The sequence below is a fragment of the Cavia porcellus genome, unplaced genomic scaffold (genome assembly GCF_034190915.1).
Source record: "Cavia porcellus strain 051 isolate PalLab524CR breed Dunkin Hartley unplaced genomic scaffold, mCavPor4.1 scaffold_3, whole genome shotgun sequence".
Taxonomy (NCBI): domain Eukaryota; kingdom Metazoa; phylum Chordata; class Mammalia; order Rodentia; family Caviidae; genus Cavia; species Cavia porcellus.
The window spans coordinates 114,940,667-114,957,042 of NW_026947486.1; the positions used below are offsets into that span (position 1 = coordinate 114,940,667).

The 16,376-nt window shown below is 43.2% G+C and overlaps 1 protein-coding gene across 1 annotated transcript; it reads right to left on the bottom strand.

Annotated features, from left to right (window-relative positions):
• Positions 1-9,309: 9,309 nt before the first annotated feature.
• Positions 9,310-10,077, bottom strand: LOC100716971 (melanoma-associated antigen 10-like). Its single transcript, XM_003464382.1, has one exon. The coding sequence runs from the start codon at positions 10,075-10,077 to the stop codon at positions 9,310-9,312; it is 768 nt and encodes a 255-aa protein (XP_003464430.1).
• Between the last annotated feature and the right edge of the window lie 6,299 nt (positions 10,078-16,376).

Sequence of the window (16,376 nt, forward strand, 5' to 3'; positions counted from 1 at the left end):
CTTAATTTACTCTTTGGTTTAGACATTTGAGTTGTTTGCAAGATTTAGCTATTCCAAACTGTGCTGCTATAAAAATGGGTACAAATATATTGATATGGTATGATGTTTTTAATTTTTTCAGGTAGATAGCCAAAGGGGAATACTTGAGTTAAAAGGGATGTCTAATCCTAGTTTTTTGAGGAATCACCACACTGATTTCCACAGCGGTTGCACCAGTCTACACTCCCACCAACAGTGGAGAAGGGTTTCTTTTTCCCCACATCTCCACCAGAATTTGTTATGGGTTGAGTTTTTGATGATAGCCATTCTTTCCAGGGTGAGACAGATTCTCAGCATTGTTTTAATTTGCATCTCCCTAACAACCAGCAACGTTGGACATTTTTTCATATGTTTATTTGCCACTTGCATGTCTTCATCTGAGAAGTGTGTGTTCATATCAGATGCAAATTCTTACTAGGTCTTGAAGTTTGGGGGATTTAATTTTTTAAATTTCTTTATATTTTCTAGATATAAGTCCTTAGTCTGAATGGCAACAAGTTGAACTTTTTCCCACTCTGTGGGCTGTCTTTTTACTCTATTGGTGATTTCTTTTGATGTGAAAAAACATTTCAATAGGAGGAGTTCCCAATTAACGATTCTTGGTATTATTTCCTGTGTATTCTGAATTTTGCCCATGAATTCTTTACTACACCTTGTCTTAAAACATTTTGCCTATTCTCTCTTGAAGTTATCTATGTCTTCAAAATTTCTCTATTATTTCTGTAGTGCTTCTGTGTGAATATTTAGATCTCTTATTTGTTTTAATTTTAGTTTAGTGCGTGGTGATAAACATGGGCCTAGTTCTAGTCTCTTTTAAGTGGAAATCCCATTTTCACATCATTGTTATAGATGCTACGTTTCTTCCAGTGAATTTGTTTGGATCATTTATTAAAAGTAAGGTGGCTGAGTGTTTTTGGAGTGGTTTGTGCATTTACTAGTACATTCCACCAATCCTGAGGGTTTTCTTTTCTATTTTTTGGCAGTACCATATTGTTATTAGAGTAACTTTGTGATGTTATCAGAAGCAGGAATTGTAATGACCCTTGCCTTTTATCTGTTGCTGAGAATTGTTTGTGTTACTCCGGGCTATTAGCATCTCTAATGTGAGGTGCAGCCTCAAATTGTGCAGTGTGGTACAGGCAGGAATTTAAGAATTTTCCTCGTATTCATGCCATCATGGGCCGCTAATGCAGGATTCAGTTTCCAGCCATTTCCCTGCCCCTGCCCAAACACAGGTACAAGTTCGGCAGTCTACCGTTTCCCCTATGACCATGTTTTGATGCTTAAATTTGGTTGTTTATGTGTGTTTGCTATGAGTTTCTCTGTTTTGTCTCTCTCTCTCTTCACCACTGTATCCCTGTGTCTCTCTGTGCTTCTGTACTTTTCTCTCTGTTTCTGTCTCTCTCTCTGTCTCTCTCTGTCTCTCCTTCTCCTTCTCCCTCTCCCTCTCCCTCTTCCTCTCCTTCTCCCTCTCTCTTCTTCCTTCTTTGTCTTCTGCTGTTTTGCTGCATGTATTTGGGATGCAGAAAATACTATCCCACATTTATTTGTCATTTTTTTGAGAGAAATGATTTGTCCTTTGGCATGGACAAAGATTTTTTTATTTTTTATTTTTTGGTACCGGGGATCGAACTCATGACCTTGTGCTTGCCAGGCAGGTGCTTTGGCTGCTGAGCTAAACCCCCAGACCCATTTGTCATTTTTGCTGCTATAAAGAAATTAAGAGTTTTTAGTTATTCTGTTCCTCATCATTGAATGTGTTATGTTTTTGCCAGTCTTCTTACATGAAAATGTTGGTAAAATTTTATATTTATCTGTAGAAAGTCTTTAGACATTTTAGGATTGCTTAAGCTACCTCTAAGATTTGCCTGTACTAACCTAAAATTTTAAACTTTAAAACATTTTGTAAAGTTTATTTGCATACAGTAGAGAGCATTTTGTTAAGAGGAAAAAGCTAGGCACGTAATGTGGAGTACCACATGTGCTGTCTCCTGTGTGGAGGCTTAAGAATCTGTCAACCTGAATGCACAGTAGGGTTTACTTACTAGACATGGGGAAGGGAGTGCGGGAGATTAGACAAAGCAGGTCTGGATTTAATCTGAGTCTATAATACATCTCTCTTATAAGTTTTCTTTGTTTCTGGGGAGAGAGATTCTTACAGTTTAAATCATCTAGGATTGCAAATGTCTCCCAACAGGAGGTGCGGATGTTAAGAAGAGAGAAGTCACTGGATACCCGTGGAGTGAATTCTCACCCCAGCACTCCTGAGAGTGTAAGCACTGAGATCTCCCCTGCACTCCCTGTCTCTGTGCTTCCTAGTTGGCACGTCATGCCCAGCTTTCTTCTGCCACACCATTGTGCCATGTACTTTTTGTCTCTGAGCAAGCATCCACTGAGCTTGTGAGTCAAAATAATCCAATCCTCCATTAAGTAGCACATTTGCTATAGTGTCCCCCAGAGAGAAAAGAGACTAATAAAGACAGTTGGCATGAGGAGTGGTGCCACTGCTATTTTGTGCACTTGACTATGTCGTCTGAAAGCTCTGGAAGTGGTTTGCAGCAGGAGTTTGGCAAGGTTTGGAGATCCAGGCTGGAGAAGCCCTAGGCTGCCCTGAGCAGTGCTTGATGTGCAGAACTGGTCCAAGCACAGAAGGACAGAATGCTGATAAGAATGGCTGCAGTTAGGGTCAGCATCATCTCTGAGCAGCTGGGAAACAGGGAGAGGGGGGGAGAGAGCAGCATTCCACAATTCTCTTGAAGTACGCTCCTCCAGTCGTGGCAATCAGCACTGACACTGTGGTGTGTGTGTGTGTGTGTGTGTGTGTGTGTGTGTGTGTATACATGAAGTTCTCATGCTCTAAACTGTGGATGTGGCTTGTCCTGACGTGTCAGCTAAGGACTCTGAAGATGGAGCACAGTGTGGCTTGGAGAGAGGCCATGGCCTTGGAGTTGCAGGATGTGGATGGGTTTCCTGTGCTGTTCCCATTTTTATCAGCTCGAAGAGAACATGTACATTTGTTTACCTATCTTATGAGTCATTAGAGGACACATTTATTCTCATTGAGTATATGAGACAGAACAATCCTAAAATAGAGTGATTATGAGCCCTCTCCTTGTGTGTCACAAGTCTTTTTTCAATGGAGATCACTCCCAATATGGGGAACTACACCAATGACCTGAGATGCCCCAGTAGGTCCCATCTCTGAAGTTGCTCAACTTTCAATGGTCCCACAGCCTGTGCACCAGGAGCCCCTGGGAGACACTTATCCCAACCACAGAGGATGAGTGGAGTAAACTTAGGGTGCAAGCCGCATATGGATTCTTGTTATGAGCTCTCCTCTGTCAAGTGTGGAGAAGAAACTCTATGGTTGGCAGACATTAGCCCAGGAGGAGGAGACTGGCACAAGGCAAAATGATGTCTTTTCTATGTAAGAAGAAAGGGACTCAAAGTCAGAATGCAGGTGAAATTATGCACAGAGCAAATGCGCTGGAGAGTCATTCATGGATCCAGTTTGAAAATTTCTGGAATATTGAGACAAGTGGGATTGGGGGAAGAGGTATAATGGTGAGATTATGGGAAAAGACACAGAACATGAAGAAATTCGTGATGCGTTTTAAAGCTCACAAGAGCATCCGTGCCAAAAGACACTAAGTAATCAAGGCAGAGCAAGGGGACTGGTTATCTGCCAACCCCTGTCATTGACAACATCAGTGTTACACAACGGCCTGGTGTGTGGAGTAGCCATGATGGAAGGAATGCATGCTCTGCACGAGGTGATCAGCATGGAATCCTGGTCATCAAGGCTCATCCAGCCGCTGCTGCTGTCTCGTGTCTAACCTGCCAGAACAAAGGACCAGGGCTGAATCCCCAATAGGACACCATTCCTCATGGAGCCTACATAGATGTGTGTGGATGATTATATCAGAGGGCACTGAGATTCTCCTTTACTAGAAATTGTACATGTGTCAATATGGGTTTGACTACATTTCTTGAAGTGCTTTGTCTGGCACCACTAATAGAATCCCTCAAGGGATCTGGATTCATTCACAGGATATTTTCTATGATCACCTGAGCCCCAATATGACATAGAGAAATGTGGGTGTCGATGGGCACATGATAGGAGATCAAAAGTAGCCCTTGGCCAGGAATATATCTCAACTTCATAATCACCTGCCTGGCAAGTGAGAGGTCCTGAGTTCGGTTAAAAAAATAAGTGGAGTAAATGTCTCATATTTCAGTACAGGGCAGCTGCTGCTCCTGTGGAACAATGGAATAACTGCTTCAAAGTCCAAAGGAATTGCAAACTAGAAAGGAATAACCTGTAGAGATGCACTGTCATCTTCCTCAGTAAATTATGCCCTAGATGCACTGTCCTCACCTGTCAGCAATACGCAGAACACAAGATTCTTAAAGTGTAATATGGACTGACCCATTTCTTATCACTCCCCATGTTTTCCATGGGCATTTGTACTTTCTGCTACACAGGTTTAGATTCTGAACTTCTGCAACTGTGCTTTCCAATAAGATTTACCTTTCTGCATTTTAAAAAATAGAAAAGAATGAATACTGTAGCTCCTGAATAACACTAGTCACATCTCAGTAGTAAATTGCCACATGTGGTGGCCGGGTCCCACACAGGACAGTACTGGCTAAGTATATACACTTTTCAGCCAGCACTCTTCCTCCAAGAGAAATGCTGTGCGTCGTAGTGAGCTTTGCTTGAACTTCTTCCTTGGCAGTTCTGTTTGAGTGTTTGGGTGGATCACTCAAACCCTGAATCTTGGACCTGCTAGACTAAGGATACAGGAACGAGCATCCTCCCCATCCATCCCCTTCAGGTCTTGTGATTTGGTACCAGTATGCAAGGGATATGTGTCACAAATCCATCAAGGGCAAGTAGCCCTGATCACCAGAAGCAGGGATGCTCTTAAATAATAGGAAGAGAGAGGTGTCAAGGTGATCCACTGAAGCATGCCTTGAGGATTTCTTGCCTGAATTTTAGGATAAATGGGCAAGGTCATTCATCATAGCCTGAAAAGGGCTCAGAATTCTGAAGGAGGTCTTGTTTTCTCCCACCATGTGAGCTGTATCTGGCAATGCATAATAGAATTTTAAAAGTTAGCCCTTTTTCCTTTATAGAGTTAAGCAGCCTATCCAGAGGTCTTCCTTCTGAATTCTTGAACAACATCCCCTGAAATCCTCACCCCAAAGAAGTGACACAATGGGCTCATGCCAGCAGTCCCACAGGGCTAGAGCCTGGCTTCCTTTCCAGAAGAAAGAAGAAGGATGACCTAAGATGGCAGGACGCAAGGAGGAAGGTGTAGAGATCACAACATCTCTCAGTCCTCCCGCTCCCCGCTACTCCTAACTACAAAAGGCCCTTGCCTCCCTGCACTAAGTGAGACAGCTCTGGGAGGTTCTCTCTCAGGCTGAGCAGGTGGTAGCAGGGACGCAGCATAAGGCTGCAGACTGGGCAAGCTGAGGGCAGGTGCAGGAGAGGGTGGGCCAGTGGGGCTCAGAAACGGGAGGAAGCCTCCAGGTGCCACAGCCTTTTGAGCAGTTTTGGCCACTAAGTGGCATTCACACTGGGGAGGACATCACAGCTGTCATGGGACTGACAGGTGTGCTCAGGAGCCTGGAGGGAGAGGGAGGAGCAAAGCAAACTCTGCAGTCAGCCTCTGTGGGGCGGCTCCTGCCCAGGGCCTTCGGGGTGCGGTATCAGCCTGCTCCTGTCAAGGGGAGAGAGCATGCATGGCTGAGGCTCCTAGGCGTGTGCAGAGAGGTCTTAGGGCTGTGTGGACAGGGCTTGAGGGTTAACCCAGTTCTCCTTCAGCACTTCCCTTACAAATGGCTCTAATGAATAAGTAGTGGATCTGCTAGTATTGCAGGGGCCCTGAATCCTTTAATGACATTTTCTAACGACAAGTGGACTACATTGCTCTCCTGTCTAGGAAAGAATGGGAGACAACCTGTGTGTGGAAAAGGACCTGTAGTGTCAACAGAAGTGGCCGCATAGTAGATGCTCAACCAAATGCAGCAGATGTAACTTGTTAAGGTAAAATTCTCTTTCTTTCTAGCAACTTTTTGAGAAAATGAGGTGGGCTGGGAAATTCTCCAGCCCTTTCCAGTGCCACCTACTCTGTGACAGACACCTCAGATATAAACCCAATCTCAGTTTCATATTATTCTGAAAATATTAGCATGAGGGTTTTCTTCTTCTTCAGTCACTAACAATTGTATGTATTTCTCTTCACCAGAACATCCAATCTTAGCAGGGCAAGGATTTTCTTTTGTCTTCACTTTCTTGGCCAAGGTACTAACCTCTGAGCTGTGCCTACAGCTCACATGGATGTCCTTGTGTGAACATTATGTTGAGTTCCCTTAGGCAGACTGAAAGCAGGACTTTCTGGTGGGGAGAGACAGGGCCAGAGCAGGACACAGAAGGTCCTTTTTATCTTTATGTTGAGATCAACAAAGAAGCACTGAGCATCCACCCGGAGGTGTTTGGAGGAACTCGCCCACAACACGTGATTTTCCTTCCTCCACCGTGGTGAGCGTGATTCTGCCTCACTCGCAGCTTGTCATGGAACTGAGGGTCTGACCACTTATAGAAGCTCATGGACCTGCACTTGAGTTCTGTGGACATTTTCTAGTAACTTGTTCCATTAAAATCCTAGAAAGATGTTAAGATGTTTCCTAAAAGTGTCCTAGTTTACCTCCTAAGACAACTGTAGATTATGCTGCCTGTCAAACAGCCTGTCACCCACTGGGAGTGCTTGGTAGTGTGTTGTTTTACTCACCAGGTGCTGGATCCAGGGTATAAACATCATAGTCCATAGTTGTGTCTTATGTCAAAAACACTGCTGTCACTGGAGGGATTTCAGGGTGAGCAAAAGAACAGGCAGGACTTTCGACATGAGGTGGCCGTGGGCAGGTGATTCAGGGCTGTTCCCTGGGAGTGGGGTGCACCCATAACCTGCTCTGTTTTTCAGTCTTAGTTCAGCCCATGGTTTACTGCCTTGGACACAAGGTTTTTGTGCACCTTGTGAGATATTTTTTTCATTTCTCTAAGTACAGAAATAAACTCAGAAACAGAGCTGGGTTCAGGTTGGAAGGAGTGGGAACAGGGTGCCCTCTAGATAATCTCACACTGAGACAGTTAGTGGTCTTGTCATTTACTACTCAGGTATGCTGAGAAGTTCCTGAGCCCACTAGTCCTCAGTGTCTTTATCTATGAAATGAGTTTCACCAATATTTTTGGTTGTAAAACTGGTGGAACCCTAAATATGCATTAAAACACATGCAGGAATGCCTGACATAGACTGAATAGTTCGTGATAAGCAGCTGGTTCTAGTATTACCTTAAATCCAGAAGATCTGTTGCTCTTTCTGGAAGGGGTGTGTGTGTGTGTGTGTGTGTGTGTGTGTGTGTGTGGTGTGTTTCTCAAGGAGGCTGCAGTTCAATGTGAAACTGAATAGTAAATCAGGCTAAAATGCTACTTAGTAAGTGTTCCCCCAATAGGATGCATTATTTGATTAGACATTGGGGCATTTGTCTCTGCTGGGACCAAGTAATTCAAAGCTCCTAAATTTGGATGAAGAACCACATTCCCTTTTGTGTCAGCTTGTCCTCCACCGAAACAACTGATTTCAATTGTATCACCTTCACCAAAAGTCTATCCTGGGGTCTCCCAAAGCCTTAATGACAGTGGGGCCAAAAAATCCTGGCCATTCTAATGAGAAGGCCAGTTCGGTACAGACACGATTACATGAAGCCTGCAGCAAAGTTTCTATACCTTCATAAAACTAGCATGAACTTCCTTCAGAAAGAAATTGAAACCTGGCCCAGACTGAGTCCCAGTATAAGATAGAAGAAGTCTCTCTCAAACTCTGAGAAGGATCGCTGGGTGGGGGTGGGGGTGGGGGAAACCTCTTTGTCAGACAGTCAGCTGATCACTCATGAAACTGGGTGAATTCGCTGGCCATGTACGCATGTTCATCCTGTAACAGTGTTTGAGGTGAACTGAACTTATGAGGTGAAGTTGTCCCCAGGGAAGCAGTCAACTGGACACTGCAGGTTCATGCCCTGCATAGGACTACTCTTCCTGTAGATTCCTCTCAGCTTTATCAACCATATAAAAACATTGCACAGAGTAGTCTTCCATCCTCTTTTATCTAAGGTCCAAGACATCTCATCTGAAGGTCTGGCACTGGCCACCTTGCAGCTGCACTAAAATCGGTTTCTGCAGAAGGAACTGCAGTTACCCCAAACCCCAGAATCCCCTGGCTCAGCACTCACCCATGGCTGCTCTCTGCTAGACCCCTTCCACTCAGGGCTCTTTTTGTAAACTGTTTAGGCCCTCAAGGACCTCTCTCTCTTTGTCTCTCTCTCTCTGTCTCTGTCTCTGTCTCTGTCTCTGTCTGTCTCTCTCTCTCTCTCTCTCTCTCTCTCTCTCTCTCTCTCTCTCTCCATTGGTGGTACTCCTGGACTCCACCATCCCATTGGGTGGGTTTGATCCTGCTCAGTCTAGGATATTCATATCTCTGCCATAGATACAGGGCCTTCCAAAGAGCACATGTGCAATGAAAATTTGGGAGTAAAGGTTCCTGTGAGCAGATAATGTCTAATGACATTAAATCTCTCTAGTATAATTGAAGAAACCAAGCAAATTCAGGTATATTCATACTTTTTAATAGTATCAAATGATAAAGAAATGGAAATAAGCAGAGACTTAATTTTTAACCTTATGCTTTTTTCTGGACTCCATCTAACTTGTTGTAAACTTCTTACATATTTTCAAAGAAATTATTATTCCGATTCTAGGATATCTTACTCAGTATCACAAATAAAATGAAAGTTTTCCCTGTGGGTTTTATAAAAACAAAGATTACTACACTTGGAATGGAAGAACGAAATTCTTTTGTGATCAATAACACACAAAATCACAATCAAGCAACATCACAAAAGTAAAAGGACACATGTGATTAACAGCATTCTTCAAATAAGACTTCAAAAAACAATAAGACTTCAAAAAACAATAATGAACAAGACTTCACAAAGTGATAAAGAAAACACATGGCCATTTTCAAGTAATATAAATTGAACAGACATCAAGACGTTATGTACTGTATTTTCCTCACCCTCATTTGGCTCTTCACTACTTGGAAACCTGACTGTTCTTCACAAACTCAAATGGGGAATGGACCTCATTTCACATAGGGTAAGAGTTATGCTCGTGATATTGCTGTGGCCACTCCCTGTCCCTGACATTCACTCTGCATCCTGAACGACCTCTAACTCATCCATGGCAGCCTCTATCTCCTCCCTCAAAGCTTGATCATATAGAACTGGGCAGGACCGGGGATCGATCTTATTAACCTTAGCTATATGCTCCAGGACTTTCATCTTGCTGGTTTCAGCGTGGGTCCTTGGACCCCACAGAAACTCATAGCGAGCAGGATCACTATTGGGCACCTGCCGACACTCTATGTACTGTTCCTGTACTAAATCCTCGGTGACAAATTTCCACCGGTCCCCTGTAGGAAAGTTCTCCCTCTTTGGTAACATCTGCCTCATTTTCAGTACTTCCCTTACATCCTCCTCACTGGCACAGTTACCCTTTACAAAGATGACAATCAAGAGCACTACCAGGAGGTCAATTTTGGGAATAATACGATCATCAACCATTATCCCTTTATAAGTGAGGCCCAAGATAGGGACAAGGTCATACATGTGGCCAGGGGGATCTCTCTCCTTAACATCAATGCCAAAGCAAAGACACATGCACTCACAGACTTCCTTGAAGATCACAGGGAAGTGCTCATGGTAATTGTGGTCTACAGAGTGCAGCATTTCTGCCTTAGTGACCTGCTGTGTCTTTTGATACTTCAGGAGCAAGAACTCCACCAATTTAGCTGTCTTGTTATCTATGAACACGCGTCTCAGGATCTGAGGGACCAGCACATCCAGTGAGGTTTGTGGATCATCCTCTTCACTGCTGGAGCACAGGCTGGAATTGCTGCTTAGATTGGAGTCCATAGTAACAGCAGAGAGAAGACAAACCTGAGGTTTCTGGGAACACTCTGGTGTCCTGGATGGACACAGTTTACTTCTTTTGCCAAATATTTGACTATAGGAGGAAGAAGAGAGAGAGAACGCAGTGGCTGTTACTTCCTCCCCTTAAGATTTGAGAACCTGCACCTCTGTAAGGCCACATACCCCACTTTGGCTGCTGTGGTGTGCTTTCTGACTTGGCTTGCTGTGGTGTGTTTTCTGACTGTGAAGATGTCCTTGGAGACAGCAAGAACTTGGTGATGAGAACCCAGATACCTGGAAGAGAGAGGGAGACTCTGTGAGTATATTCAGGTGAGAACATCACTCTTGTCAGATCTCACAAAGCCCCAATTTCAGGGTGTCTCTTTGGTGCTTTAGGGCTTCAGAGGCTCCTGTTGTCTCAGCACATATGTCTTCAGAACCTCAGAGAGGAAGTGAGACTGCTCTTGGGGTTACAACTGAACCACAGAGTACAGGCCTTTAAGACAGACAGTACAGCAAGCTAGGCCTGTGCACAAGGAGTTGCCTTTGTCTTAGGTCCAGTGAAGGCCTAGGTACGTATCAGGGTATACACTCCCTTGACTCCTGACACTGTCTTGGCCTCCTCTGTTGTGTGACCTGTTAATACTCCTCAGACCCAGACCTAAACTGCCTGCTTTATGAATCTTCTATAAGAGGAATGGAGGGCCCCATGAAGTGTAGCCACAAGCTCAGTCCTGGTCTCTCAGTCCTTACTCTTAGGGTAGGCTCTATCTTGTGAGGTTCCTTTTAGTCTGGGTGGTTTCTCTTCTCTCTGCTCACTCAGGATCCTCTAATGTTCTTGAGAAGAACTTGGACCCAAATTCACTGCTAGCCTAAAGCAAATTCTCAGAAAAAGCATTTTCTAGCCTAATAGAGGACAGCAAGCATTAAGGGGACAAGCTTCTGGCCACTGCTGCCTGGAGATAACAGCTTGAGATGGAAACAGTAAGTGGGGTCTGCGTACCCTACAAAAGGGACCCTGATCCATTCTCATCTTGATAAAAGGTAAGGTATGGGAATTTTCCCAGGATAACCGGGGGTCACCGTCTTTAAACCACAGCCCTAACTTTCTGAGACATTCAAAGGAAGAGAGGGAAAGCCAGTTCACCTATGTTCTCTGAGCTGACGTCAAGCAATAAAGAGACAGTTTGATCTTAGGGCACTATGTGTTCTTTAGATAGAATTCCCTCTGATGTCATCTAGATGCCTGCATTTGCTGTCCAATTTCAGGCCCCTTATACCAAGGTTTTCACCTCTCTGAGACCTAGAGCTAAAAGACTTGTATCAGCTTGAAAACCCTGCCCAGTATTAATGAGATGACCTCAGACACAGAGTAGATGTCTGGGGAGTACCCACCTATCCATGTCATGGGTAGTGGTGCCCTTAATTCTCTTTTAGGGTGCCTACCTTGACTCTTAGCACACTCTGGGATCTGTGTGTCTCATGACCAGATGGGGTTTCCTGTGTTAACATGAAGATGTCATCTAGTTCAAGTCTTTCACTTCACTGAGATCTTCAGGATTCTCAAAAGAAGTGAGCAAGCACCTTTCCCATCATTGCTGCATGGGAACTTCAGTGCTTGCAGAAGTAACTGTCCCATTTCTACTGTTCTGTGGGACCTCTGTTATGATTTAATTTTCCCCAATAGCTCCATTGGATCATAGGCAGGACCTTTGGAAGGTGACTGGATTATAAGGCTTAAAGTTGACTTGCCAGGAGCTGGGACATGATCAGAAGAGGAAAGGCACTGTGGGCGTGACAAAGCAGGTTTCATCTCCCTTCCTGGCTCCTTGGTTGACTCTCTGCTTCATAGAGGACTTATGGTGAGCAGCTTTCCTCACATCAGGCCCCTCTACTCTGCTATTCTGCCTTGGAACTGTCTGATTGGACTGAAATGTCAATAGATTATCAGCACCAATCAACTTTTCCTCCATTAAATTGGAGGTTCTGTGTGTTGTGTCCTGTTGGGAGCCGCCGACACCGGTCGCCTTACTTGGCGGACGTAGGGCCTGTGGGTGGGGGCGGAGCCTGAGCTAGATTGCCCCTCCCATTGAGTGAGTCAAGTTGGCGCCTGCTTCCTGCCCCCTGATTGTGCTGGCGACTTAAACAACCCGCTCTGTAAGATAGTCTGCCTAGCAACAACTGATGTTAGCCAATCAGCCCGCATCGCGCGCTTTGAACTGATTGGCCACTGTCACCCTATAAAAGTGAATGCCTCTCCCGCCACGAGACAGGAAGCACAGAGAAAGCACAGAGAGAGATAGAAAAAGTCCACCGGCGAGAAAGGGCTGGTGGCAGAGAGGAGGCCTCGCGGGGCCCACGCGGAGACAAATAAAGGCAAGGTTGCACACCGCCAGACTTTGTCGTGTGTCTTTCCTGCCAGCCGGGAGCGACCCCGACAGTGTCCCAACAATATCACTTACGTGCTTGTGCAGCTTCTCCATCTTCCTCCTGTCAAGCTAACCTTCCTCATTACTACCCCTCCAGAAAATGGCCTTTCACCTTGAGACCCAAACGTCTTCTCCCTGATGACTCTCCACCTTGTTTCCGCCACTGAGGGCTTTAGAGGGCTGACCCAGAGGTGAGGAAGACTCTGGAGTTTGTTAATTCTGGATTGAAGACACCCAGAATCCTCAGGAAGAGTCCATAGCATGGGTCTGGCAGCTCCTGGGGTTCTGACTCTCCTGACTACATGGAGCATCCACTGCTGACTGGTGGTTTCCTCTTGGACCACTGTCACTTCCATGAGTTCTCCTATGTGCAACTACTCAGAATTGTGAACAATTCATATTCAGCCACCTTTACTTGGAGTTCCAGGCTGGTAATATTGGAAGTCAGAGTGGTAACAGGACCCATTTTTATGGGCGTGGACTACGGTCATACCTTTGGTGCTGGAAAATCGTGATGTGATGAATAGCAGCTATTTGGCCACTCTGGTATTCAGAATCCAGACTCTGGAAAAATCACACTTTGGGGAGAGAAATAAATGAAAAACAGGGAAGTATATCTACAGGAATCTAGAAGGATCTGACAGGAAAATTAAAAATTACAGAGAAACGGAAGAGACAATAAAAAACACAGAAAAAAGAACAGTCCAGAATTTCTCCCTGACTTTTGTCTCATGTGAAAGGAAACAGAATCTGTAGAATTAAGTGAAACCTAGGAACTTTAGGAGATCCCAAGGAGAAAAGGCAGTGGTTCAATGGACTGGAAGTTGCTGTGATCTGCAGGGATGATGTGGAGTTTTACTCTCACAGAATCCTTACAGCTGGTGAATGATCCTTGAGCAGGTGTCTACCCTGTCCTTGGAGAGTTACTGAGCATCTTAGTTATTTTTCTCTCTCATTGTTGAAACAAAATACCTGATGCCCAAAGTTAAGGAAGGGAAGGTTTATTTCTTATAGGTTGGAGGTTTCAGTCCATACTCAGTTGGCTCCAAGTGGCAGGGTAGCATTGCGGTGCCACCATATACAGCAAGCAGGAACAGCAAAAGAGAGAAAAACATGCCTTCTTCCTGTCTTTACACTGTATACTGACTCCACCCCTGCGTGGGTGTAGCACTTACACCACCAATTCTAGTGCTAGACAATGAACCAATCACAAATACTAGATTGAGCGGTGTCCATAATTGCATGAGACTTGTGGGGGGAGGGCATATGACATATAAACCATAGCACTGAGCTTTGGTTCCATTCAAGGAAAAGGTTGAGTATTGGAACTTGAGACTGAGAACATCAATGGGACAGCTTCACTTCAGAGTTCCCAGCATTATCCTCCCACAACGACTGGATGGGAGACAGACTCAGAAAACAGCCCGTGACAGACAAGGAACTGCAAAGAGGACATATAAGGAAGGGTTATACTGGGAAAGTCACACTCCCTACTACAATTGGCTGAAAACTAGGCCCAACCTGAATTTCTGTGGATTTGAAAGTTTTGCTATTGGTTATTGGAGCTTTTATCTTTTTTGCAGCATCCATCATGGAGCTGAGTCTAGCTGCCTTCCTTATCTACCATTTATGAGCATGGATACCTCTTGACTTGGACACAGCCATAAGTTGGGAAAAACAATGGAGCCTCAGAAAACACTGAGAATTTCTACACTTTAAAATTCTGAATCCTCAGTGGAAACTACTTACTCAAAATTAAAGGATTGAAAAAAATTTTCCTTACCTTTTTCTTACCTCTTATTTTCACCTTCTCTTTCAACTCTTTATTTTTAATCTCCATGTAATTTCTTTTCTTTATCCTTTTATTCTTTTATCTTCAATTTCTCATCAGTATTTCTGTTGTCTTTATCTAATTCTATAAACATTCACCTAGTCCTTAATAGGATCCTTTGTCCTACTTCTCTCTCCCCCTTCTCTTATCCTTTAGTTTAAGCAGTCATATATTTTTTGCATTCCCAATTTCCAGCACCCTGGTACACCATTAAGTTTTGATTTTAACACTGATATAGTTAATTAACTCTAAATAACTATTGTTGAATTTTTTTCTACCATTAGCAGATCTGTAACTCTTGCATTTAGTACATATTAGTGGTTTGTAAATATCTGGCTTGTCTAATGTGTGTCCTGTAAGTGTGGATTTCTATTCCATGGTTAAGAGTAGTACCTAATTTTATACAATTGATTGTTAATATAAAATGTGTTCTGGATAATGCTTCTCTAGATGATTTGCTTGATGTTGCCAGGGTCACATAATTGTCATTAAAAGGTTTCCTCTGATTGTCAATGCCCAGACTGTCTTTGTGACATGAACAATATTGGGGACATTCACAGAGAACTTGGCTTTGGGTCATTTATACTTCATCTTCTTCTCTCAAATTAACAGAGGTGATCAGATTTTAGGGCAGAGGAAAAAAGACTATAGTTACCTACTCCCAAAGTACATCACTGAAAAGAAACAAACTAAACAGCATGAAAGTCTTTCCACTGTAAGTGCCACAAACTTCAACACAAAAGAAACAAATAATGGAAATGAGAAGATGGAGGCAACAAAATTCTTCCCCAAACTCCCATCTCCCCCAAAGCTAATCTAAAGGGCAATGAGGGGTGGATAGCATAAACCACTACCCCAAATTACTCAGAAAGATAACAGCAATTTAGTAAGCCTATCAAAGACATTCTTGGTAGAATCACAGACGATTTACTAAACAGGTAATGGAAGTAATAACCAAAATGATCAAGGACCTTTCAGAAGACACTAGCAAGAAGCTAGGGGAGGTAAAGAAAATGATACAAAGAATGAATGAACACCTCAGTGAATAGATTACATCAAAAAGTTTCAATCACAAATCCAGGAGATTAAAAATCATGGGCAACAGAAGCTTCCAAAATGAATACAGAATTTCAAAATTAGAAGGCAGTGATGCTTTTGAGACCAACTACTTAAAAGTCACCTTAAAAGCAGTAGGAGAACATGAAACATGGATCCAACTGGTGTTAGATGCTGTAAAGAAGACTAATCTCAGAGTGACTCGGATAAGTGGAAAATCCAATGATCACACAAATTGCATACTCTGTTTACAGAAATAATAGCAGAAAACTTCACAATATAGGGGAAAATAAACATGCAGATGAGTGAGGCATACAGAACTCTCAACATGAACAGCCAAAAAATAACTTCTCTAAGTCACATTGTTGTCAGAATATTAGCAGTCTAACATAGACAAAATATTAAAAGCTGTTAAATAAAAACAACAAATCATGTCTAATGGTAAATCTATTAGACTAAACTTCTCACACATATATTAAAGGACTTAAGAACTTAGAGTGAAGTTTTTAGAATTAGAAAAGGTAGTAAACTGCAACCCTGACTTATAGATCCTAAAGAGTTGTCATTCAAAATTGATCAGAAATAAGTTACTTCCACAAAAAGGAGCACATCAAGAAATTCGTGACTCCCAAACCAGATTTACAAAAAAAAAAAAAAAAATTCTCAAGGATATCCTAGAAAGACATAATGAGCCAACAATGCAAATTAGTCAGATAGAATGAATATACCTTGCAGGATAATTATCAAAGCAGAAAGAAAATACAAGAAAGTCAATAACAGGAAAACAATGCAGTCAATACCTTTCAGGAGTAAATCTCGATTACTCAATCAAAAGAGAAAAATTGAAGAATGGGTCATGAAATAAAACCCAACAATAAGCAGTATACAATAAACACACTGAATTACAAAATAAATTTAGCCAGGGATATAGCTTAGTGGCACCTGCTTGGGAGGCACAAGGTCCTGAGTTCGATTCCTGGTACCAA

What these genes read in the sequence shown, in the direction of transcription:
- LOC100716971 (XM_003464382.1), bottom strand. Translation starts at nt 10,077, where the DNA reads ATGGACTCCAATCTAAGCAGCAATTCCAGCCTGTGCTCCAGCAGTGAA.